Below are 27009 nucleotides of genomic sequence, written 5' to 3'. Positions count from 1 at the left end.
CTTACAAACCAGCCCACTATGAGTGGTACTTATGCAGCCCATACAAGCCAGCATGATGGCTTGCTGCTGCCAAAAGGATGCTTTGTTAGTTCTGTCTCCTTTTCAAGTATCCCTATCCCTTTCTTTGCACTGCATCCTGGCACTTTTAAACCCCTCTTTTAGCTTATACACCAACTAACCTAACTCAGTATAGAGTGCTGGCAGGTTGGAGGGTTGAATCATGTTGTGGAAAATCTCTTGCACACCAGAGCTGGTTCAAAGTAAACAGCCTGTGACTGTAAGCAGGTGGGAATACTGGGGCAAGGGCAGTGGGAACCTCTCCTTTCACCAAAGTGGTGAGGAGCTGTTTGGATCAGCTTAATCTGTTTTGTAGAACCATTCCCTTAGTCTCAACTTTTTCATGCAAATGCATTTATGGAAGAGTGTGGTGAGTTTCAGGAACCTTAGCTGACTTTCAGAGGTGTTATGGTACCTTGTTTCATATCAGCATTTTGAAGCTCATGCCTGGCTGGTATACTAGAGCAGTCTTAATGAGTAAACAGACTTAACTGGCAGCTAGGCACTGATATTTGAGTGAAGAACCTATGGTGCTCAGATTCTTCTCTGTTAGTAGTTACGAGTCTCAAATGTCAGCATTCTTAAACCATACACTTTGCATTTTTTCCAAATATGTATGATCTACCATCAAATTCTTAGGACAAGGGTTAGGTTTAAAAAAAAAAAAGTGCCTTAGATATATTTAAATAAGTCTTGAATTAGTTTTGCTGACCTTATCTGTGTGGCTGTGTGTTTACTCGTATCTAGAAGCACTGTTGTATTGCAGACCCAGAGCCTGCAGCCAGCTTATTTATTTTCATAAACATTTGTTATTCTTGATTTTTTTAAAATATAAACTGTAGTCGGATGAATAATAAGAGAAGTAAGAAGTATAACACACCTGAACTTGCTAACAACAAGACCGAAGAAGTATGGTTGGCAATTTTTGCATGAAAGATTCACAACAATAGTGAATAATATGTATAGAAAGGGATTGTTAGTGGGAAGAATAAATTACAGGAGTTGTTGCACTTTTATAGCAAGCTCTTTCTCTGTAACAGCTTTTACTAGTAATCTTGTCTTTTATTTTTTAGCGTGGACGTGGCAAGCTTGGTTCTTCTGAAGTCAGTAATAAGCCTTTTACCATGGAGAATTTTACTCCAGTTACAGGTATATATAAAAAAGATTTTTATCACGTCCTTCAACAGCGTCTGTTTTCTCTGTAAAAGTTTTTTTGGTGATTTATTTCTTTATTTTATTTTTTATTGTCACCCTAAGCAGCCTCACAAAGCCTGAGCTGTAATCAGACTCCCAAGAGTACAGCCACCAGAGTCTATCCAAGTCAATGACAGATTTGGGGAGCTCTAATACTGATCAGTTGAAAATGGGCATAAAAATCACTATTTTCTATAACATCAGATCAGATGTTTTCTTCATGTGGTTCACTACATATCTGCAGAGGTTTTTTTTCAGCAGAATGGTTTTTTTGGGGGATATGGTGGGAACTTGGATAGGCAGATGCAGGGTAAGGAGACTGGATCTGTTTAAGCCATGTGATGGCTCAGTGTGAAAACATAGCCACATGTTTCTTCAGGCATGTTAAACTAATACTACCATCCAAAGAAACTTAGGCTCTACCCCACTCCATGTGTTGAGAAAGATGCAGTAGATGTATTCGGTTATCTGTAGTTTTAGATCAGACAAAAAGTTGAATGTGAGAGAAAGCTGGGACTGCCGCCTTTAGAGGTACTTTCAGCTTATGTGGGCTTGAAGTATCAATGGCCCATGGCTGCATAAGTTAACTTCCAGTAAACTAAATTAACTAACTCATGACATAGACAGTTGCCTGTCAGCAGTGGTTTCCAAATAGTTGATGTTGTAATGGGGCAAGAGACAGAGCAGATAGTCTCAGATGCTTATCAAGAGGTTTACTTGCTATATTTCCAACAGGGAATAAGGGGAAGGAAGAGTCCGAGTAGCTAACCTTAAGATATTTATTTTTTATTTCTTTGACATGCACATGTCAGATTGTTCATATTTCTGCTGATCAGATCAGTGTGATGTCCAGAGGCTTCTGCTTGGCTTGAAACAGCATTAGCTTATAACTCAGTAATTCAATAGCTGAAATATATTTCAGGCCTGCGTAGATGGTATTTTTTAGCTGGTAAGGAATATAAATTTGTATTGAGTTCACGTGGCTTTTAGTAATTACCAGTGCAACCTCTGATCCTTCATAGTGACGTCCAGGGTGTCTAAACTTTAAAATAAGATAGACATGTTTGTGTCCTGATAAATCCAAAACCTCTCTAATTCTCATTGATTATACTTCATTTTGGGTTTATATAAACCTAAATCTCTTTACCTAATACAACTGCTTCACCTGCAGTGTTTTTTTCATCTGGTGGGTCACATATCTAAAATATGTTTGGATTTCTTGATCTGAGGCTACACACCTGGGAAATAAATTTGTACTGGCATGAATCATGATTGTAATGAACTTCCCTTTGTGGCACCAGGCCATAAATTTCACTTTGTTCATAAGGCTTCTCTTGTCTTTGTCTGAAGCCATTTTTTGCTTTCACTCAGTTGAGTGTAAAATGCAGAAGAGATGATAGCCGTGCATGTGCTTTAAATAGTTGTTGAATCAATTTTAAAATTAAATGCCAGAAGTAACACATGATTATCACTTTGCATCAAAATTAGTATCAATAGCTGGAGAACAGATTAAAAAATGCTGAGGTCTTTATACTTAGGATGGAATAAATGATAGCTTTTATTGCTGATTTGATGACTTAGCTGAAGTTCCACAGAACTTAGAACAATTACAATAGGAAAAGCAGCACTTTAAGAGCATTTTTAAGTCAGATATGATTCGCTGTTCGGAAGCTGAACCAACTAGAACTAACATATGCTTGCTAATTGGTAGACAGTGAAATAGAGGATGCACACTGTGTGTACACAGGCTGAAACTGTTCTGGTAAGCACTGTCCTTTTTGGCTGAATGCCTGACCTGAAAACTCCTGTAATGCTCAGTGAAGATGTAGAGAGAAAAAGCTGTGTTTGCCACTTAACTCCATCTTGTCACCTTTGATAATGAGTCAGAAACCAGAAAGTATTGCTTCTGCGAGAGTCTCTCATCTTAAATTAAAGGCAAAATTAAACCTGTTAGGTTTAATTTCCTGCCTTCTTTACTAAAGTTGAGAATATCTTGTCCATTTTGAACCTGAAAAGTACATGTAAAAAAGGATGGGTTGTTAGACTTTAATAGTAATATACCCCGTTGTGGCTTGGTATTGATATGCATTTAATATGTTTGTTTGTCTTAAAGTCTCATCCCCAACAAGTGTGCCACATATCTGCATTTTTCAGAATGCACACAGAGCACATGATGTCATTTAAAATTTCTTGATGGGAAAATCAATGCATAACAGACTTGTCTGTTTTGCAGGTGGGGGAATTAGTTATCTTGGCTTATGAGTGTGCAATGGTTGGCACTTAGATCATCTGACTTGTAGTTTTACAGACTTCCACTAGTAAAAATCCTCTGTAAAGATCCTTACACAGCATGACTTGAGGGAATCTTGCTTCTTGGCCTTAGACTGTATCCAAAACCTACAGCAAAACCTGAAATTACACAGTAAGCATATAGAGATATTTTTTCTAACCTTTTGTGATCCTACTTGGAAGGCTAAATGCAACACAAGGCTATCTCTCTTGCTGGAGTGAAGCTGGTTTTGGTGTGTAAGTGGAAAAAAACCTGTTGTTTCTTCCTTTAACTTAAGTGTTATGCAGTTAAACTTCAATACAATTTCCATCAAAATATGCTGTCTTTCCTCTCAGTTTAGGGTATTTTTTTCATCAAGTCTCATAAGCTTCTGTAGCTTGCTTTAGTAGGATCTCCTACTGGGACCTGCAGTTTGGCTAATGAATTTCATTTTTACCACTTCAACTTATTGCTCCATTGTGGTAGCTTCTAGAACAATATGCCTATTCCAGAGGTGTCATCGGAGTCATCTCCTTGACATGTAATATTTGGTCACTTACCTGTAACAGGATCCAAATAGGCATATGTTAGAAAAAAAGGCAGTTTGCCAGAGTGGAAGACTTTAGAATCTGTAGGAATTTTATGCCTCACTGCTGTCTACCCTTTCCAAAGACTTTTTAAAACTTACAATCATGTGGGACAGCAGGATTTCTTCAATAAAATAAATAAAAAATATTTAAGGTAGCAACTGAATCTAAGAAACATACAATGCAGGAAGATAAGTCAGTAATAAAAGAATTGAAGGTATTACCTCCCAATTGCTACTTGTCCCTCTTCTGTGTAACTAACATTTTGTAAATATGTTACATGGGCATTTGGGAAGAAGTTATTGGACTCTCTGTAAGACTTAACAAAACCCACAGGAAAATAAACAAAAAATAAATGCAAACCAAAGCAAAACAAACACACCACACACTCCCCTTGCAGTGGAGATTTGGAACAGATGAAGAAGTCATCTTAAAGTGTCCTTTGGTCATATATGAACTGCTTTTCTTAGGATTTAAAGAGCCATAGGTAAGTCAGTGTCAGTGCTGACACAGCAGGTTTATGTCTTTTAGCTTTTGGTATCTACACTGTGCAATAGGTTTTCTTGTCCATCTACTTCCCTAAAATATTTCAGATAATTGGAATGAACAGGAGAACTTGGAACAAGACACATCCTTATGCTCCCCTTCGCGTGTCCTTCATCTTCGTCAAATTCCAGATGATGCTACTGAAGCAGAAATAATTTCATTAATTCTCCCTTTTGGCATAGTAACCAACATATTGATACTAAAAGGAAAAGGTCAGGTATGTAATTTTCAATGTTTCAATTATAAGATCAAGATTGAAGATATGGTTCATGTTATGACCGTTTTGGTATTGCATTTGGTTGAAATGATTGCAATGATGTCTAGTTCTTTCATTGATAGCTCAAGAGTTTCATATTTCAAATGTGAAAGAATGTCTTATTTTAAGTTTTTAAACTTTTAGATTTTTAGATTAAATAATGATCTAGCAACTTAATGTTGCTGAACATTATATCCACCTTATATAAGAATAGATGATAAAGAACTACATTGTCACTAGTGATTTTGAGAAGTCTTGAAATAACTTGCCTGATTAAACTATTAACATGCACGTAATTTTTTTAATGTGAAATAATTTGTTTACGGGGGGAGTTTCAATCCTTTTAGATGTGACAGGATACTTCACATCATGAATAAACACTGAAATCATAAAAACAATAGGCAATCATTTAAAAATTGTCTAGAGCACTGAGTTGGGTTAATATAATGAACAAACTGATAGGTGTTTAGTGTCCTGTTCCTACTTTTTCAATCAGTTTATCTGTTACTTAGGTAATAGTGCTCGGATTCAGGAATCTAGTAAATTCATTAGCAGTGTGGTATGTTTAGCAGCATTGCTTCCCGTATGTCATACTTATTCCACCTCTTCTGTAATGACTTATTATATTTAAAATATAAAGCCTTTTAAGAAAATCCACAAATCAAATCAAATAAACACACAAATGCATTTTAATGCTAAGAAAATCAGTACTGTACTTCCATATGATTTTTTTCTAGTGAGTGAAATTGCTAATAAATGGTGCTTTGATGTTTTGTTCTCTCCTGTAAACAACACTAAAAACTGCTATGTATTGATTGCAGGCACTTTTGGAAATGAGTTCTGTAGAAGCAGCTGTTAATGTGGTGAGCTACTGTAATACTGCTGTACTTTACCTCCGAAGCCAGCCTCTTTGTATTCAGTACTCCAATTACAAAATGCTTAAGACTGACAATGCACCTAATCAGGCTGTAAGTATAATTTCCGTTTAACAGGATAGAGTTGCACATGAGTTGTGTACTGGTTTTGGCTAGGATAGAGTTAATTTTCTTCATAGCTTGTGATGCATACATATAGCATCAAGGCCTTTTCTGCTTTTCACGCTGCCCCGCCAGTGTGAGTGCACAAGAAGTTGAGAGGGTAATAACTGGGACAGTCGAACCCAACTCAGCGAACAGATATCCCACATGTCGTGTTGTGCACAACAGTGAAAGCTGGGGGAAGAAGGAGGAAGGTGGGACATTTGGAGCTATGGTGGTTTTCTTCCTAAGTAACTGTTGTGCATGTTGAAGCCCTGCTTTTCTGAAAAGGCTAAACACCTGTGTGCTGATGGGGAGTAGTAAAGGAATTCCTTATTTTGCCTTGCTTGCATGTGCAGCTTTTGCTTCACCTATTAAACTGTCTATCTCAACCCATGGGTCTTCTCACTTTTATCCTACCAATTCTCTCCTCCATCCTACTGGGGGGAAGTGATTGAGCACTTGTGTGGCACTTAGCTACGTACCAGGGTTAAACCACAATGTTAGTAAATAAATAGACTATCTTCCACTACACCAATAGTCAAATTCTGATACATATTATTTCTGTCTGTTGTTATCTAAGCAGTAACTTTCAGACAGGCACTAGCTGATATCTGTAAAATTACTGTGGATGAGCTGAGGTTCAAGAATGGTTCATCCTGATGAGCTGAAAATCAAGTGAAGGTGGTAGGACTGCTTGAATCAACAAGGAGCTCCTGACTGAACTGAAACTTAAAAGAGAGACATAGAAAGGGTAGAATCATGGACAGGTGACCCAGGAGGAATGTGGAGCATTATGTGAACATGCAGAGCTGTGCTTAGGAAAGTAAAAGACCACAGGGAGTTGGCTCCAGCAAGGGATATGAACAGCAACAAGAGTGGCTCTGCAAAATGTATCAGCAGCAGAAGGAAGATTTAGGGAATATGTGGGCCTCCTGCTGCTGAATAGGACAGGAGCCCTGGCGACAAAGGACATGGCTGAAGTACTGGATGCCTTCTCCTTAGTCTTTAGTAGTTAGAGACTTGCTCTTGGGAATATCAAACAACTGAGAACAGTGGGAAAGTCTTCATGAAGGATGTAGAGAAGAATCTCATCAAGGAACATTTAAATGAACTGGATTAAACAGAAGTCTGTGGCCCTAATGAGATGCACTTGTGAGTGTTGAGGGAGCTGGCTGATGTCATCGCAAGGCCACTCTTACAATCTTGAAAAGGTCATGGCAATTGGAGGAAGTTCCTAAGGACTGGAAGAAAGCAAACCTCTCTTGTATCTTAAAGAAGGACAAGAAGGAGGATCCAGGGAACCACTGGCTGATCAGCCCTACCTCAGTGCCTGGGAACAACATAATGGAGCAACTCATCCTGTAAACCATTTCCAAACTTTCTAAGGACAAGAAGGTGGTTAGGAAAAGTCAGCATAGTTTTTTGAAAAGGAATAATGCCTGACCAATGTGACAGTTTTCTACAGTGAGATGACTGGTTTGTGGATGAGAAGAGTAGTGGATGTTGTTTATCTTGACTTTGGTAAGACTTCAAACATTGTTACTTTTAACATTCTAACAGGCAAACTGATTAAATACAGTCTAAATAAGTAGGCTGAAGTGATCTGAAAGGCTGAAATGGTTGTGACCAGTGGCATGAAGTCCAGCTGGGGGCTAGTTGCTAGTAGAGTAACTTAGGGGCTGATAGTGTGTCCAATACTGTTTAATATCTTCATTAATGTCCTGGATGGTGGGAGGAGAAACATCTGCAGCAAGTTTGCTGACAACACAGAACTAGGAGGAGTAGTTGACACCCCAGACAATTGTGCTGCCATTCAGAGAGACCTTGAAAAGCTGGAGTAATGGGCTGACAGGAGGAACCTCATTAAGTTTAACAAAGGGAAATGCCCACTCCTGCACCTGAGGAGAAGTAATTCTAGGTACCATTGTACACTGGGGTCAACCAGCTGGAAAGCAGCTTGGCAGAGAATGACCTGGGGGTTCTGGTGGGTAGCACTCATTCCCTTGCAGCAAGGAAGATCAGCAGCCTCCTGGGCTGCAGAAGGCAGAGCTTTGTTAGTAGATTGAGGGAGGTGACTGATGAGGCGCATCTGGAATACTATTCCAGTCCTGGGCTCCTCAGTACAGGAGAGATATGGAAATGGTGGAGTAAATAGAGCAAAAGGCCATGAAGATGATTAAGGAGCTGGACTTTGTCATATAAGGAGAGCCAGAGAGAGCTGGGACTGTTCAGCCTGAAGAAGAGAAGACTTGGGGTACCTTACCAACGTCTGCAAATATGTGGTGATGGGAGAGCAAAGAAGGTAGAGACAGACTTTTTTCAGTGGTGCCTAGTGACAGGACAAGAGGCAATGGGCATAAATTCCAATACAGAAAAGTCCACTTAAACTTAAAAAACTTCTTTCCTGAAGTTACTACAACTTTGAGAGGTTGTAGACTCTCCATCCTCAGACACATTAGAAAACTGGAAACAGTCCTTAGCAGCCTTCTGTAGGTGCCCCTGCTATTATAGTCTACACTAGTTAGAAACACTTGCATATAATATGTTCTGAAAGAACTTTTGCCATTCCTAAGTTTTAACATTAGGTAACAGCTCTCAATAGCTTCAGAATATGAAGAAAATACCATGTCTTCTCTGGTAAATCTTTTCTCTGAATAATTAGTCCTGATTTCCCGTGCCCCCCCCCCCCCCCCCCCCCCCCCCCCCAGTTACTGTGTCCATAATATAGTAGCAGGAATACCACAAAAACATACCACTTCAATTTTATATGTTTGTGTTTTCCTAAAGTTAATTGCTAATTGTGGGTCTGCAGATGCTATCTGAAGAACACATGGAAGAGCAAGCCCAGCTGATACATGATGAACCACTTTCTGCCCCCAAAACAGCTCTTTTAAAGCTTTTTAGTTTATCAGATACGGATGTCATTGTGAGGGGTCATGTAACTTGCTTTTGTGGGGTTTGTGTTGGCACTGTTCCAAGGCCTTGCCAAACTCAGGACTAGCAAATCATCATCTTTAAGTTCAAGTTTATTCTTGAAAGTGTTATCTTTTGTAATGTTTACTGTTTCTTCTCAGAACCCTAGATCAAATAAAATGGGTATTTCCACTGATAAAACACCAGTTTTATGTGTGACTTCATGCCAAACACCGGAATTAATTTCTTCCTTATATTTTTGAAGTACTGAAAATTGATTTCTTAAAACTAATTGAATATTGCAGGTGACTGACTTAAATCCTAATGTCTAACCAAGGAAATATTCTTTGCACAAGATCAAAGTATACAAACCATCATACTGCAGTTGAAATTCATTTGGATTTTTGGATTACTGGGTGAATTGCAATTGACCTCCCATTAAGACTGATAAATTATATACTGTGATGTGTGTCTCATGATTTTGTTTTCATAAGAATGTTGCAAGTAGTGGTTGGGGCAAAAACCAGTGCTAATTTTTAATTTGCGCTGACACAAGTCACTGAAATCTTGCAAGCTTCTCAATTACATTTGGAAAGGAATCTCTCTGTCCACAGTGCTTTCAGTTTGAAGATCTATTTAAGGAAAGCCCATCAAAAACAAGTGTAGAGACCTCTAAAGTCCCAATGAGGCAGTTTGAGGAGTGAGATTTAAAGGTGGTTTTGTGGCTGATAATTTGGCTCAGAAAGAAGAGCAGGTTATGTGCCTTTAAGCTTATCTCTGGTAAAATTTAGCTCCAGAAGAGAATGAAATCCTAATAAAGCAGAAGAAATTGTTTTTGGTGCACTGACTGGTTATTAGTCTATTACAATATTGTCATCATACTGATTTGCTGGAAAATTTCTAGAATGACAAAAGCTTACAGAATCAAAAGAAATACTGTGTCTATATGGCATTATAAAGTAGTAACACTTTAACTAAAAAAGCAGGTCATAATTCTGTGAAAGTATGATCTGAATTCTTTTAGGGGTGGGGGAAGGGAAGGAAGAGGTAAGATTTACCTCTTCAAAATGTGGGATTTGAATCAATCATAAAGGGAATATGTTCTTAAAAGTTGCAGTTTAAATGCATTTTACATGCTTTTCCTTGTAAAAGATCTTTGTCTAGATATGAATAATTTGTATGTGTGTAAGTTAATTGTGGTCGCTGCTGTGTCTTGATTTCAGAGAACCCAAGCTGCATTGTGTGCTTTGACTGCTGTGCGCTCTGGAAGCCTGCTTTCAAGTTCTGTGATTGTTAAAAATGGGCTTCCTCCCAGTCAAGGTTCTGTTCTTCGAATCGTTGTTGAAAATGTTTTCTACCCTCTTACTTTAGACACACTGTATCAGGTAATGAGGATTGCAAAAAAACCAAAAAATCGTTTGTTTAAAATGTAATTTAAAATGTTGCTGTTGTAAATCCATTAACTTTTTTTAAAAAGTACAGGTGTATCCTTAATCACTTGAATGATGACTGTCACTTTAAAATGTTTTGATGCAATTTAGGAATCCAGGCTTGAAACAGTTTTGCACAAAAAAAATCAAAGTAAACAGGGCTTCTGTACTCAGCTTTTCACGTTGTCTTTAATTTAATTTCTTGGTTTCTGTAGAAGCAGCAACAAATTTGAGGTGTTACTTCTAATTTACACCAACATGATGAGATAGTGAAATACGATTAAGAGCTTGGGAACCCATATTTTAGCACTCTTTGTACTGAGTAACTTTTGTAGTTTGCATTATATTTTAGGGTTTTATATTCACTGTTACAATTGGATGCAAGTGATATAATATACAATTAAAGTTGCTTTGACAAATGTTTTTGATTGTTGATCAACTGCTAGAATGCCATTTAGTTCAACCACCTCTGAAAGCCTGGAATAGTGGTGAGCTATATGGACTATGAAAACCATTACTGTAAGTCCTGCTAGTAGGTTGTGCTACGCCATTGAGATGTAAGTTTAGAAACAATAATTATTTCTTTGTGCCTGAAGGATTTGTTGATACTGTTTTCAGATATTGCAAAGGGTTTCATACTTGAAGCTTCTGTAATAACTAGTAAATTTGTGCAGTAAAAAACAAGCCCCAAATATGAGTTTCTTAAATTAATGTAATTTAAAGTAATTGGGATATTTTTACAAAAACCTGCAGTCCTGGAAGAAGGTTTTTTCTGCTTTACTATCATCTCAAATTTGAGTGCTTTATGAACAGGTACTCAATGGCTAATTTTAAACAGCTGTGAAAGAGGTTTCTCTTCTGTCTTCTACCACAAAACAATGACAGCAGCATAAAAACCTTGTTTCTGATAGACTGAAAAACTGGGCACAAAGTGTTAGGACTGTGTCTTGTATCCATGATTCCAGGCCTAATAGGCTGGCAAGAGATGCTTGTCCTTGTTTCTGGCCTTTCTTTCCATTCCAGGCTTAATACTTGTCTGGGGTGGGGTGGAATGGGTGTGTGTGTCTGCTTTCCTGGCTTTGCATTGATTCTAACAGTTTGTTCTAAAACTGTTAGTGCTTTCCAAACCTACCTTTCCTCCTCCACTATTTATTTGGACATAGTTTTTCTGCACTTATATGATAAGTTCTAGCTATAATTTTGTCCTCTTTATTTGTGGTTTTGCTTTTGTATAGACACCTCCATGTAGTGTACACTCTTATTTTGAGTGTATATATAACTAATTTCAACCTTTAAATTTTTTTTGGTAATGTTTGCATTTGCAATAGATCAAATACCATTCAACTGTAAATTAGAGTAGTAGGTCCCAAACTAGGTCTTTGTCTTACTTTTTTGTTCTTTGTCTTCTAATTTGGACAGTGGGTCTGTGTAATTAATTTGTACACACATAAACAGTTTAAGATGTATATCTGGTCACTAAATTTCCAGAAGTTGTTTGAAGTACAAAATGTAAAGGGGTTTAACTTGAAAGGAAATTTGCAGTTCCCATCTCAACTGCCTTATGAGAGACCATTTCTCAAACCTCAGCTTTGATTATTCACAATTTCTCTGCATACAATGGACAAATGTCAGTTTGGGCTGGCCTTTCCTGCCCTTAGTTGAACAGTTATTGTTAACTCTTTAAGGAAATTTTATCCTTCTTCCCCATCTTTTCTGGCCTCTTATTAAATTTTTTTCTTTACCTGAAACAAAATTCAGAGTTCACTCAATTTATGTTTAGCTGTCACAAAAAAAGTAATCTTCAGACACTTATATGGAGTATTAAATGCTAGTTTTGTAGTGTGCATGATTTATTCATTGTTTCTGAAAGTCCATGTTTCTTCCTTCTCAGATTTTCTCTGTATACGGATCTGTTTTGAAGATTGTCATGTTCAATAAGGGTAATAAATTCCAAGCTTTGCTGCAGTATGCTAATCCAATGGAAGCATATTATGCCAAAATGGTAAGTGTAGTGCAAGTACATTCAGCTTGATTTGTGTTGTCTTTTCAGTTTGGTTTTTCCCCCCCTAGATAAATGGGGAACATCAGGGATAGCTTGATCATTAACTTTATGACTTCGTATCATTCTAATGCTCTTGTTGCACATGAATAACTTTAACATCCCCCATTAGTTAAGAGGATAGCGCTCTGCCATCAACTGCAAACATAAATGTATAGCATATACTCCAAGACCTGCACGAGTCTACCAAAACAAAAATCAGAGTTGTCAGTAGTGACAAGTGATGGTAATGGTAGTTGACCAGGAAGTCTTTTGCCTTTCAAATTAAATGGAGTATTTTCAGTAAGGTTCAATACTAAGAGTACTGTAGTTAAATGCCCAGAGATTAGATGAATGTTACACGTTTTACTCATTTGAGTTTCAGTGAGAAATTTACAGCAATCGATGTTTTCGCCTTAAATTTCTTAATTTCAACGGAGCTGTACCGCAATTTTTAAAACGCATGTTCTTGGTAATGAAGAAAAGCTCACCTACTTTATGCCCATTTTCTGTGGTGGGTTAACCTTTGCTGGCTGCCGGTCACTCAAAAAACTGCTCTTGTGCCCCTTCTTCAGCAGGACAGGAGGAGGAAATAAGATGAAAAGGCTTGTGGGTCAGAATAAGGACAGGGAGATTGCTTGCCTATTACCATCACAGGCATAACAGACTCAACTTGGGGAAGACAGATTTAATTTATTGCCAATTAAAAATATAATAGTTTAGTAAGGAACAAAACCAAAAGTAAAAACGTCTTCCCACCACCCTTATTCCTTCTTCTCAACTTCACTCCCAAACCTTCTGCCTCCTCCCTTTGAGCAGTACAGGGGGACAGGGAATGGGTATTGCAGTTAGTCCAGAGCACTTTGTCTCTGCCGCAGCATCTTCCTCGCAATGTTCCCCTGCTCCAGCGTAGGTCTGCTGCATGGAATACGGTCCTTCACAAACTTCTCCAACATGGATTCTTCCCACGGTCTGCAGTAGGGTATCTGCTCCACTGTGGACTTGCATGGGCTGCATGGGGACAGCCTGCCTTGATATGGTCTTCTCCAGGGGAATCTCTGCTTCAGCACCTGGACCTCCTCTTTCTCCCCCTCCTCTGACCTCCGTGTCTGCAGGATTTTCTCTCACGTTTTTCTCAATCCTCTCTTTTTCAGCTGTTGCACTGTGTTTTTTGCCCTTTCTTAAACATGTTATCACAGAAGCGCCAGCAGTGTTCTGACTGGCTCCACTTCGGGCAGTGGCAGATCTGTTTTGGAGCCTGCTGGAATTCACTCTGTCCAGCATGGGGCAGCCCTTGATCTCTTCTCACAGAGAGGCAGCAGCCTCACCACTACCAAAACTTTCCCACATAAACCAAATACATTTTTCTCCCAAACAACTTTTATTATTAGTTTTCTTATAATTGCTAAGTATTTTAATTTCTAGAAAATACTGTTAATTTCCTTAGTGGGGAGGAGTTTCATAATTAAATATCAAGAGCTGAAACTTCAAAGACTTTTGCAGAAGGTACAGCAATGTTACAAATCATCAGGCTATAATACTTGAACTGTGAAGTGAAAAAGACAGAAAATAAAATACTTCACTTACTTGAAACTAAGCCTGAGACAGCTTTGTATTTCTCTTTAACCTGTGTGGTCACCTCAATAGTAGTAAATAAAATCAGTTTGAAATTTTCCATAGAAGGTATATAGAAGAACAGATTCTGCTAAGCATTAAGTGGTGTTTAGCATTCTGGTTTTTTAAAAATTACTGGAAGACTAGAGTGAATGGAACTTTCACTGTACTTTTGTTATTGAAGTTGACTTTATTCTCAACTTCAGAATCAAAGGCATAGTATATTTAACTATTGCTAGTTACACTTCAGGCCAGTAAGTAAATTTACTATGTGTTTTAGAGATTACATATATATTGGACATTATTAAAGGTGGTTGGCATTATAGCCTGTTTGTTAGCAATAACATCTTTTCTTAAAGAACAGTATTAATAATAAATAATACCTTATTAAAGATTTCACAAAAAATGTAATTTTGGTCTAGATTATATTAAATAATTATAGCAAACGAGTTTTCCCCTGTTCATCCATCATGATTCTTTTATGACTGGTATAGGCAGAAAATACTACTTCAGTGATCTTTCCAAGCACAGCTACTCTTAAAAAGATAGATTTTACAGAATTGTTTCAGTTGGAAAAGATCCATAAGGTCATCAAGTTCAACTGTTAACCTAGCACTGCCAGGTCAACCACTAAACCAGGCCCCTAAGTACCACATCTACATATTTATTAAATGTCTCCAGAGATGGTGACTCAACCATCTCCTGGAGCAGCCTGTTCCAATGCTTGACAACCCTTTCAGTAAAGAAATTTTTCCCGATATCCAATCTAAACCTGCCCTGATGCAACTTGAGGCTATTTCCTCTTGTCCTACCACTTGTTACTTTGGCGAAGAGACCAGCACCCACCTTGCTACAGCCTCCTTTCAGGTAGTTATACAGCATGGTAAGGTCGTCTCTGAGCCTCCTTTTCTCCAGGCTAAACCACTCTAGTTCCCTCAGCCACTCCTCACAAGACTTGTGCTCCAGACCCTTCACCAACTTATGTAAGGGACAGTTCCCGTACAATAAAAATCTCCAAATTAGTATTGTTACTAGCATCTGGTATCGTGTGTTGAGTGAGAGACAGCTAAGATTAGAAACACACCTGGAAAGACAAGTTATGCTTAAAGCTGAGTTTTTTCCATTGGTAGAAGGTGACATAATACTTAATAATTAGTGCACTATACTAGTAACTTACACAGGATGTTTAGGTAAGGATAGCGGCAGCATAATTGTCTACTTGGTATTTAAAAGCAGCGCCTTAAAAACAGAAGATGAATTTCAGTTTGGATACAGTTGTGGGGTGAAAATAAAATACAGTGGTGGCTGCCACTGTGATTTGTTTCTGAAAACATGATTGTTTTTCTTCAGATTCTGGATGGCCACAGTGTCTATGTTTCGTGCTGCACTCTGCGTATTGATTTCTCCAAGTTATCTAACCTTATTATAAAGTACAACAATAACAAAAGCAGAGATTTCACTCGTTTTGGCCTTCCTCCTGGTGATGCCCAGCCACCCCTGGAGCCCTCTGTATCTGATGCCTCTGGTAAGAAACGATCGCTTTTACTGATGAAAACACAATAAGATCATTATGCTTTTCATGTTGCACTTATGCTCTGGGTTTCATATCAGGTTCATAGAAGGATACATTTTGTGTACATTTCTGTTGGTTAGGTCCAGTAAAGTTTGTATGGAAAGCAGAAAGTCCTACTCTAGATAAATGAATATCTGAAACTACAACATGAGGAATGCTGTTGGGCAAATTCAAAGTGTTGTCAAAAATCTGCATACATAAAATGCTGTGAAATTGTATCATTGGTACAGGTAGTATAATAAATGTTGCATATCAGAATAGTCAATAGTAATCATCAAAATTTGCACTGGTTGCCTAAAGCTACTTGAAGATAGGTGTTTTAAGGGTGTTAGCTCTTACTTCTTGATATTTTAGGATAACTGCTTGCTGTAACAAACAAAGCCATAAGAAACTTAGAAATCCTACATGTATTTATATATGTTTTGTCATCATCTTGTAAAAAATAAAATTTTAGGTATTTTCTTAAACGTTATGTGTCACCTCCATGGCATAGAGGAGACATTATCTGCTTGAAGCCACACTGGAGAAACCTTTTCACCATAAATAGCTCGGGCATGCTTATTCAATTGGTAATAATACAAATCACCAAACACATTCATGTGATAACTTGGCAGAAGTGCTTACAATGCAAATTGAGCAAATTTAGCTATTTTTCTTTCTGTCTAATGACAGCCATACACAATAATACCCAGCTAAGAACTGTCTCAGCTGTTAAGTACTGTCCAGCTGGTAGAACGGTAGCAACAGCTGGGGAAGAATTCCCTTTTTTTCCTTTAGTTTTCTGTGATAGCTAGGGCAGATTCTTTTTGTTATTGTTTTGGTTTGTTTTGTTTTTTGTTTTTTGTTTTTTTTCAATAGTTGGCTTTGGTAGCTTAGTTGAGAGTAAAGAAGTGAGTTGCACTCACTACTTTATGGATTGTTTTTGCTGGTCCCCTTAAAGGCAGGCCTTGGATCTTTACATAAGTTGTAAAGATGGTTGTACATTTTTTGAGGATTTGCCATACAACATCATGGTAACATGTTGTTATAGATCAGATATTGTTATCCCAAAACTGGATTCTTCACCCAGTGTGCAAGAGCTGATCCATACACGGATACAATTGTTTATTTGCATGTCTGAGATAAGAGGTGTGTTAGCTTTGTGGATTTACCACCTAGCACCCATTCCAGACATGCAAAAAGTATTCTAATTAATTAGACCTACACAACTTGAATTGTCAATGAAAGAGGAAAGTACAATTGGAGTAGATTAAGGACAAACTTGCTTGTAGGGCACAGAAAACATTGTATACATGGTTTTGGAGAATACACATGAACACTTCTCTTTTTCCTTCCCTCTCACTCTTCCAAGCTTGTTATTGCTAGACATCTTGTTTTCAGTCTGAACGTTTACCGTAATGGTAAGAACAGCAAGAGGTGCTGATGTAGAGGTGAATCAAATTTCTGTATCAAAATTCTTTAATAGTGCAGTCACAGTGAAGCAACTGCATAGATGTTTTCCTTTTTAAAAAGTAGCTGTAGACTGGCAGAAGCATGCTTCTAGCCTTTCTGCCAGTGGTAACGACATGCATATGTTGCCATAGGCATGTTGCGATAGTCCTCAGTTCCACTACATGAGGAAAAGATGTTGGGAGTCACGTCAGCACTCACACTTCATGTTATTAGTAGTGGATGTAGTTTTGATGGAGAATTTTAAGATAAATGCAACTAAAAGTAATATATCCTTTTTTTTCTTGGTCGACTTGAAGCTACCTTAATAGTAAAACTGAACTGCTCTTGAAACTTCTTTTTTTCTTCCCCCCTCCCCCTCCCTTTCTTTTTCCTTTTGTTTGAAAGGAGTCTTTTGTGGAAAAGATACTGCACTATAAACAAGCAGATTTTGTGAATGTTTTGCATTTAAAGCATTCCCTCACCCAGTGAGCATAAGCAGAGATACATGAATTAGCTTGCTTTCAAAGCTAGCTGCTAGCCATGAAGCAAATTATTTTGCACATTAAAAAAAGGCAATAAAGAATTCCAGGTCTTTCTTGCATTAGCTCTGACAATTTTTACATGCCTGATTTTGAAATATTAATATTTGGCAGAATAAAAGCATGTGATTAATGTTTCCACTATCATTCTTGAATTGTGAATAAGTGATTAAAACCTGTATTGCCAGAACTTGTCAGTATAATGCACCAGTGCATGTATTTCAAGAACACAACGACTTGCTTTGGTGTGGTAACTTTCATACTAACAACTGAATAAAGACACTTTGTTGCTACAGGTAAGTGGAGGTGTAATGTGGTGCAGAATTCATGAATACTCGATCTGTGGTGTCCATTTCATTTGTTGTTTTTGTAATTTGCAACAGATATTTCTTATGGTGTTATATCATCCCTGTCAATAACCATCTGTTAGTGAATGTAGCTATTTTAGTCAATGGTGGTGGTTTGAATAGTAAGACAGACATATATTGCCAGACTTGCAGGGTGTATTATACATGTAATTATACATGCCCTGTTTTTTTAAAAAAAAAACAACTAGTGTGCTGAGATATGAAAGCATCCACAACTCAAGTTTGAATCTAACTGCCTCTTATAATACAAGAGGCTGCCCCAGGTAGTGCTTAACACCACATACTAATGTAAAAATCACTGAGCTATCTTCAAGGCTGGAACTTCTCATGTGTTGATATTCCAAATCTGTTTAATGCTTAAGACTTTTGGGAGAGCCATAAAAAACACTGTTTATTTATGAAGCAATACATGCTGGGAAAGTACATTCTTTTTAAAAGGTAAAATATGCATCTCAATAGCTAGTAAAATGCAGAGCCTCAGATTCATTGTTGTTGTTTGTATTATTTAGCCCATACTGGTTTTAGAAATACCTAGGAAATAGTTGTATTACATCATTACAAAATGTCTTTGAGTGTATTTACTTCCAGAAAATTTCTAGAATGCATTTCCATTGTGTGACTGAAATCTGTTGAACATTGAACCACAGGTGTCTTAACTTCAATGGATACTAATCTATGCTGTGCTTTTCTATTCAAATTTGTCTAAATTACTTTTTGCCCTGACTTCATTTTAGAGAGGGATGTTGAGGCTGATCAGTTGCCTTTAAAAGTGGCTTTACAATTCTCTTTGTAAAAAAAAAAAAATATCTTGGATTTCAATGAGAGTTTTCAACCCAAACGTTTTATAAAAGATGTAATCACTGACTGAGGTCAGAATAGCAACCCTGGAAGCTGATTGTCATTGCTGAATTCTCTTCAGTTTTCTAAAAATTAAAAAATCTGTTTTAATTAGATGTCTGTTCTTTCTAGGCAGCAAAAGAGTGGTCTTCCCACCATACACGGGACCCGTTGTGTTTGCCCAACCCACAGGCTATGCTCAAGCTTCTGGTAAGTTTCTATTTTGTAAAAATATGGTGTTTGCATTTGGGGCTAGTGGTCCATCTGAATACACCTGTTCAGAGAAAATTTGTTCCAAACGCAGCAGTCAGAACACAATGTTCATTTGAGTAATTCTAGTTCTCTTTCTCATAGTATTCAGTAAAATTACTTTCAGTAATTAAAAAAAACCCCATATGCTGATGTAGTTTATAATTTAATAAGTGAAGAAATTAAATGCCATGATAAAGATTAACCTGCAAGAGAAGAAACGAAGCATCTGGTTTTTTTAAGACTTCAGTGACATTTAAAGCTAAAGCAGGAAGTCTTCCCTCTTCTGGCTATAAAATGAAAAATAGTCTTTTAGACTCAGATCTTTTCCTTTCTAGCATAGGATAAACTTCTGTGCTAAATTATTTTCTTTCTTTTCAGGGTGCAATTTATATCCCCTCTTGTTTAGTTCTGTTGATGTTTCTTCGTCCCTGGAGGGGAGGTGCTTCCTGCTTTGCTGGTCAGATACTAGGAATTTTCTTTAACCATTTTTTGATTTTTTTTTTTTTCCCAAATGTAACCTGAGATTTTCCTCTAAAACGTCTTTTCCAGTTCGAGACCTTAAATGATGCTTTTAATACCCTTCCAGGTTTTCTGGTTCCAGGTATTTCTTGAGTATTTTGTTCTTTCTCAGTCAGCAGGTATGCAGTGCCTGGACAGATGAGTATTCCTGGTGCTACTGCTTTTGCAACGAGTTCTGTTTTACTGGTCACAAACCTCAATCCTGAAGTAAGTTTGATTGGTGGAACTGATGCAAGTATCAACTTGTACCAACTGTCAGAATCCTTCCTGCAAATTGATATTAGCTGAAGGAATGAGAGGAAATATCTATGCTGATAATATAAAAAAATGGACAGCTTTATTCTTGTTTGAGATAGTTTGAAATATTGATGAGGTTAAACTCCAGTCAGTACTGAAAAGCTTCCAAGCACGATTTACTTTAGGAAACCTATGTTAGCAGTGTAGCTAGTAATTAGAAAAAAGTCCATGATCAGGTGTGAGAAATGTTTGAATGGGTAAACAACATATATTATAACTAAATTTACTGATATCTCTGTTAATATGACTGCTCTGTGTGCTACTTTTAGAGAAGCCAAACATTTTTTTTGTTTGTTGGAAAACATGATGAGTTAGGGAAACAGCAGGGAAAAGAAAAGGAAATAAAAGTATGCCAAATCAAATGCCTTTCAAAACACCGATGGGATCCTTCGAGTTTTGCAATGTTTCTCAGGTTGGAGAAGCATATCACAAGTGCACTTTGCTATTGACATCACTGTAAACCCATTTTTAAAAGTTAACAAATACACATGTTCACTTTTTCATAGAACCACACAGATTTATTTTTTAATGTGTTGGCAGTCAAATTGCCAAGGACAAATTAGATAGTTATTTTTATACTGGAAATGACATAGACTATAAGCTTACCTTTGTTACTCAAATATTACATATTGACCTGTGCTTAATTAAAAGTAATGTACATCTCTTAAAAATAAAAATCAAGCTTTACCAAGGCCATGACATAAACACAATTCTACTGGAGTATTGATAAGCAGTTCTACTACATCAATGTAAAATTCTTATTTTCCACACTCATTAGATTCACAACCATAAACTTCATAAAATTATGAGTTATTGGCAGAATGGAAGTTATCTTCATATTACTGAAGTTTAAAAATCTTTTGACCCATTGCTTTAAGTAATTGCGCTGTTTCAGTTTTTTGTACTAATAGCTGAATTCCACAGTAAGCATCAAAAGAAATGGCTGTAAATTAGGATTTGACTTGTCAATAGATCTTACTACTTAATTTCTGATTATTGTTGTGCATGTGCTTCCTGCAGCTGATTCAAGATGATTCTTTGACTCTTGAAAGAGTAATTTTTTTAAGAATAAGCTTATGTGAAGCATAGGTCAAAGCTGTTTTTAGGACATTGCTGCTTTACTTAAAACATATCTGAGAAGTTATGTAGAACTTTGTGCTGCAATGCATAATACAACATAAATGTATTAAATAATGCTCAACTTCTTAAAACAAAAAGTAAGAATGTACAATGACATTAATTGTTGGAAATATAAATTTGTGTAAATACATTTCTTGACAACTGTGTAACACTTGTTCTTCAGTAGTAGTTGTCTGAGCCATATCATTTCTTTTTCTGTGTGTAGAAAATCTGGTTGACCTTATTTCAATTTATGTTTCTGCCCTGTTTGCAGCATTTCAGTGTGCATTTGAACATTCCCTCATGATATTTAAATGAGCTGGTTTTGTCTTCCAAAAAACATTTTTTCAGTAGAAATATTGAAATCTCATTTGGTTTAGAAATTTCTTTAAATAGCTGAATTAAAATGTTTGGGAAAAAAGGATAAACTCTGGAGGCATTAAATTTTCCATTGATAGCAATTGTTCCTTAATACTAAATGCTGATGTTAAAAGAGTATTGGCTTACTCTTAGGCGGAAATATCTTCTGTTTTTAAATAATTTAAGGATGTTTGGTGCACATTTCAGATGTTTTGAGTTGAGAAGGAATAGGGCTAGAGAGTGTGAGTAGTGCTTCTGATATGCAGGTATTTTTAGTATTCATTACTGGTAAAGCCTTTGCCTCAATTGAATAAAATTTGTCAGCATCAGCATGTAAATTATCTTCTTTGGTGCTTGGGAGCTTGGTACCCAAGTATTGAAAATCATTGAAGATAATTTATTTCTTTCAATATTTAGTGTTTATTTATCGAACAAAATTTAAATATCACTTTCTATATTCTTCATATATAAACAGTTAAACGGCATGTGTATCGTTTTAGCATGTTATGGTCATGTACAGAGATGGGGACAAAACTGAAGACAAAGCAAACGCATTTTGGAGCAACTGGTTTTAGTTTTATAGGTGTTGTCTGCTGTTTAGAAAATAGAAGGGTGTTCTTGAATGCTCTTTTCTGTTTCTAGTTCAGGAAATGTCTTTAATTTTTCAGGGAATGAACTGCTTGCTTGGAAAGAGTAAGTTCAAATAATTAAGCCAGTTAGAGTATTAATAACTTCTTCAGCATGACAGACTGAGTCTTGAGTGATGAAAATGCATGAGCTGAAGTGTTAGCTTGTTTAAATATTTTATGTGTGCATAGCAAATATATATTAACAAGAATGCTATAGAGTGTAATATATTACAGTGTAGTTATTACAGGGAATGGCTTTTGGAGAGACAGGTTTATGTATTAGTATGCAGTATCTCTTCCATTTTTTTTGTTCATCATGCACTTATGGAATAGATTTCTTTTGTCTCAAGGCTTTAAAAGTAATATACTTATTTTATCATTTAAACAGGCCATCACACCATATGGACTTTTCATCCTGTTTGGTAAGATGTGTCAAATATACCTTGAGAAACTACAGGATTAACATTCTTTTTATTTATCTGACACATGCTGGTTGATGTAAGTTCCATTGCTCTGTCTTGTCTAGAAAAGGCAAAAGAGAACATGCTGGTTTCAAAATGACACTAATTTGAGTCAGCGGTGATAGGCCACAGCTACTAAAAATAGTTACAGTGTCGGTAGAATTTCAGTGTGTGGTCTGATTTGTTTACTACAAAGATTGGGAAAGCAAAGTAGGATGAAAAAACAAAGATTGCATCAGGAAATGGGGTACAGAATTGGCATGTATGTTATTTGCAGAGGATAAGATAATACTTGTTGGCATAATAATATCTTAGTATGCCTCTGTTAAGAGGACTTTCACACTATTGCACTATTTAAAAGCTGAACATAAACTTGCATTTTTATGACCAAGATCCTAGGGTTTCTTACCCCATTTCTGAGCCTCAGAAAATAATACACAAACTTTAAAGTTCTCCTTCAAACTAATATTCTAACCAAACTGTTTAATGAGGTGAGTATTCTTTGTAACATTGATGTTATTCAAATGAAATGCCCTTGTGCTGTTCATAGTAATGCTCTGGACAAATTTCCTTTCTGGATTTCCACAGGTATGTATGGTAATGTGCATCGTGTGAAGATCATGCTTAACAAAAGAGATAATGCTTTGGTTCAGATGGCAGATGCAACCCAGGCTCAACTAGGTAATGATTTTTAAGGCACAGTTATGCTTCAAAATTGCATGAGTGTGATATAGATGAAGAATTTGCCACCTGTCAGTGACAAGCATAAACAAATTAAATCTATCATTGTGATGCTTTACTACGTACAAACTTCCTTGTGTATGTTAATAATGATCTGTTTGCTTTCATGTAAATAACTTATTTTCCTATGGTGGTTTAAAAAAAATATCCTGTGAATCTCAATCTAGTAAATGTTAAAATTAAACTACAAGAGAACTATGATATTTTACCTCATTAATGCATCATCCAATTTTCCTGTAGTTAATCCTGTATCTAGCTATTTAAGAATAATCAGCTGCTCTTCATTGAAATCACAGAACGATCAGGGTGGGAAGGGACCTCTGGAGATCATCTAGTCCAACTCCCCTGCTAAAGCAGGTTCACCTGGAGCAGGGTGCACAGAGGTGTGTCCAGGCAGGTTTTGATTGTCATTTGGAACTTCTTGTGCTGCAGTTTGTGCCCGTCACCCCTTGTCCTGTCACTGGGCACCACTGAAAGGAGCCTGGCCCCATCCTCTTGGCACCCGCCCTTGAGATATTTGTATGCAGGGACAAGATCCCCTCTCAGCCTTCTCCAGACTAAAGAGGCCCAACAATCTCAGCCTTAATAAATGCTTTGCATTTTTGTTGCATTTAGACTGGAGATTATATTGCATCCTTATACTGCTTTTAAAAAGAATGTTATTACATAGCCCACCTGGTAGACATGGAAGTTTAAATTTCAACTCAGAATGTCAAATCTGACACTAAATAGAAGACAATATTAGTATTCAAAGAATCCTTTTTTCTTCCCCTCCCTTTTGTTCCTGCTCAAACTATATTTCCACTGTTTAGCTATCACCTATTTGAATGGGCAGATGCTTTATGGAAAGGTCCTCCATGCTACTTTTTCAAAACATCGGAGAATTCAACTTCCTCATGAGGGACAAGACGACCAAGGTCTGACAAAGGACTATTTGCATAGCCCTTTACACCGTTATAAGAGACCTGGCTCTAAGAACTTCAAAAATATCTTTCCTCCATCTGCCACCCTGCATCTCTCCAACATTCCGTGAGTATCTACATATGTGATCTTCTTGGAAAGATGCTTTTTAGGCTATGTTCTTAAGTTACAGACTCTGACATTAGCTTTACATTTCCTTGGCCTTTTACAGTTTCCTGAGAATTTGTGTCAATCTGCTGTGTAATTAACAATAAGTGAATCCTTTAACTGTCACATGTTTATTGTTAGCAAAGAGGATAACTGATTGAATGCTCTTCTTTATGAGTTTTAATGCAGTTTACATTTTCTTGAGAATATCCTTTAGTTTTTCCTGTATAAAGTCCTGTGTTATGAATTAGCACAAAGATTAAAGACATGGTTTTTTAGATAATTTGCTGGAGTTACATTACATCAAATTCATCATTGCCATTGTTGTTTAATGTAGATACGTTTTTTCATAATTCTAACACTTTTAAAAGAATAGTTTCTACAGAATTCAGACCTCTTACATAGAGGCAGAGTTGTAAAAGAAGTATTAAGCGGCATGTACTTTAAAACTGAAGCAACCTTTTTTCCTATTTAGAATGTTAACAATGTGTGGAGTGACAGCCAACCCTAAGTTTTTACAGGCTTCTGCTGTTTGGCAACTATGCAGGAAGGGAAAAGGGAAAACTATGGAATTTTATCCAAGTAAGGGGACACACACACACACAGACACTCTAGGAAATGGCTTTTTGAGTAAAATAGAAAACTCAAAATTCATAATGTGACGCACACTCGCAGTAATTACAAGATGAAAGGTATTTCTGAGGGTGATCTTCACTGATTTTTATGCAATCTGAATTTAATGGAGGGAGGAGTGGGGAGGATGAAAAGTAGTAGAGTGTATCTGAATTGTGTTTTAGTGTACTATGTTCCTAAATCTTAGTGTCAAATCCAAGATGTTTGGGCTGAAGCATGACACAGGTTGGTGGAGGTAATTTTTTCTCTTCAAATTTTAATTTAGAAGCCAGAATTGAGATTTTGGTACTATTACAGAACTCTGTGCTCTTTTAGAAGTTGAGGAGGTTTTGTTTCCGGTTTGTTTGTTTATTCTAAATAGGCCTTCTGTCACTCTTGATTATCTGAAGAGCCTTTTTGAAAGTACAGGATCTACTGTGAAAGCCTTCAAATTCTTACTGTAAGTTCTCTTGTCAAAATGCTGAGCAAGCTTTCATCCTGGGAGAGGGGTAATTGCTTTTTGGGGAAATTAAATGTGTCTATAATTATAGGCAAAATTCCATGTGTATGTATCTACAGGCAAAATCTGTACAGCTATGACAATTTTTGTGATAGTATCCCATTTAAAATTTTAAGATTAGAATTATGTTAGCATAATTAAATGAAAAATATACAGCCTTTTGACAAATTCCACGTGTTCTAAGTAAGATAAGTTTAAGGAAAGTAAATACTTGCGTCTTTAAAAAGAAATACAAGCTATGTATATGTAAAATGTCTTGTAAAAGATGATGACAAATCTGCTTGAGCATTCATTAAGGTTGCTTGGCAGCATTATTTTAGCATGATCATACCTGGTAGAATAATCCCATATATATGGACAATGCAAGTGTTTCTTAGAGGTCTTCAAGCTTTATTTCTACCCTATTTTTTGAAGTGCAGTGTAATAGAAGAATGGCGTGGCTGTAGCCCATTAATGTACAAAATTTGGATAGTTTTGTTATCTCCTCATTTTAGGAGGTGCCTAACTAGTTCTGATTCTTTCACTGAATAAGTGTTCAGTGTGTGTGGTGTGGCTGAAAAAAATACTTGCCTCAATCTTCTGTGTAGGCAGGTGCAATGAAAATTTTGTTAGGATTAATAACAGGTTTTATTGTACTTCAGGAGAGATTCCAGAATGGCCCTTATCCAGCTGGACTCTGTGGAAGAAGCAATTCACGCTCTCATAGCTCTTCACAATCGTGACCTTGGAGAAGACCATCACCTACGAATTTCCTTCTCAAAATGGACAATCTGACTTTTCTGTGAAATTTCCTTTTGAGACTGTATCACAATGTTCATAAAATCTTGAAATAAGACTTAAAAAGCTATGAGGAGTTCTCTTAAAAGAAAAAGCTCATTTTTACACAAAGAATTAAGTGATGATCTTTTCTGATTGTAGCTGCCAGTATGTGATCAGTTTAACATTCATCCATAGAAAGATTCTTGTGTAAAATTGGTTTAGCAACAATTTATCATCAAATTTCCTAGTTAGTTATTTTTTGAGAACATCCTTTTTAGCTTTTGTTTGAAAACAGCTTTACAAAACATTTGAGTGCCTTTACAATATATCAGACAAAGAGTATTTCTAAGAAAATAGTAAATCTATTCTGCACAGATTAAACACTAATTTGAATGTGATACAGGGCTCAAGTTTCTTGAAGAAAAGCAAGCCCTGACTGTGTGTCCTCTAAACAGTATTTATGTCATCAGTGTGGTGTGTTTATACTTTGGCAAATCTTTACAAATAACTTTTTAAAAAAACAAAAAACCCATGCTGTTCATATAGGTTAAATTACTAGAGAAAAGGCAGTGCCTTCTCTCTGTGGAGTAGAAGATATTTGACAAGTTTCTTCAAGATGTCGTATTAAACATTTTGGAGGAAGTAACACAAAATAGTTGCGATTTCAAAGAATTTTGTGTGTTTCTTTTAAAGAATAAAACATTTACAATATTCTGGAAAGTAATCAGGTCTGTGATGGTTTGACAAGTTTGTAAAAGGTTATTTTCTTAAGGTCATCTTTGGGGGCACAAAAATTAAACCTCAAGAGTTTATAGTGTCTAATACCTGAATTGCTGTGTATTTATTATGTGCCTTACTATGTGTTTATGATACTTCAGAAAAAACCTTAAGCTGTTGTATCTTGAAAGATATATTTTGGCCTTTGTGAAAATAATCTTGGTCTTTTTGGAAATGTTTCCATTGATATTTCAAAAATAATTCAGTCATTATGTAACACTGAA

At 36.6% G+C, this 27009-nt stretch overlaps 2 protein-coding genes across 2 annotated transcripts in view; both read left to right on the top strand.

Annotated features, from left to right (window-relative positions):
* Positions 1 to 27009, top strand: part of INIP (INTS3 and NABP interacting protein) — a 231057-nt gene that overhangs the window by 199104 nt on the left and 4944 nt on the right. The gene's annotated exons all lie outside the window — the stretch shown is intronic.
* PTBP3 (polypyrimidine tract binding protein 3) lies at positions 1138 to 27009 on the top strand. Its single transcript, XM_027808472.2, has 13 exons — positions 1138 to 1206; positions 4701 to 4870; positions 5731 to 5877; positions 10065 to 10226; positions 12163 to 12273; positions 15274 to 15448; positions 18804 to 18881; positions 19555 to 19649; positions 22236 to 22269; positions 22897 to 22989; positions 23862 to 24078; positions 25112 to 25189; positions 25891 to 27009. The coding sequence occupies exons 1-13, from the start codon at positions 1182 to 1184 to the stop codon at positions 26021 to 26023; spliced, it is 1518 nt and encodes a 505-aa protein (XP_027664273.1). The 5' UTR covers positions 1138 to 1181; the 3' UTR covers positions 26024 to 27009.

The sequence above is a fragment of the Falco cherrug genome, chromosome Z (assembly GCF_023634085.1).
Source record: "Falco cherrug isolate bFalChe1 chromosome Z, bFalChe1.pri, whole genome shotgun sequence".
NCBI lineage: Eukaryota > Metazoa > Chordata > Aves > Falconiformes > Falconidae > Falco > Falco cherrug.
This window is presented reverse-complemented; position numbering and strand designations above follow the sequence as displayed.

Coding starts and splice junctions, on each gene's coding strand:
- PTBP3 (XM_027808472.2), top strand. CDS start 1,182: ATGGAGAATTTTACTCCAGTTACAG. Junction 10,227..12,162: donor CTTTAGACACACTGTATCAG/GTAATGAGGATT, acceptor CTTCCTTCTCAG/ATTTTCTCTGTATACGGATC. Junction 19,650..22,235: donor TCACAAACCTCAATCCTGAA/GTAAGTTTGATT, acceptor TCATTTAAACAG/GCCATCACACCATATGGACT.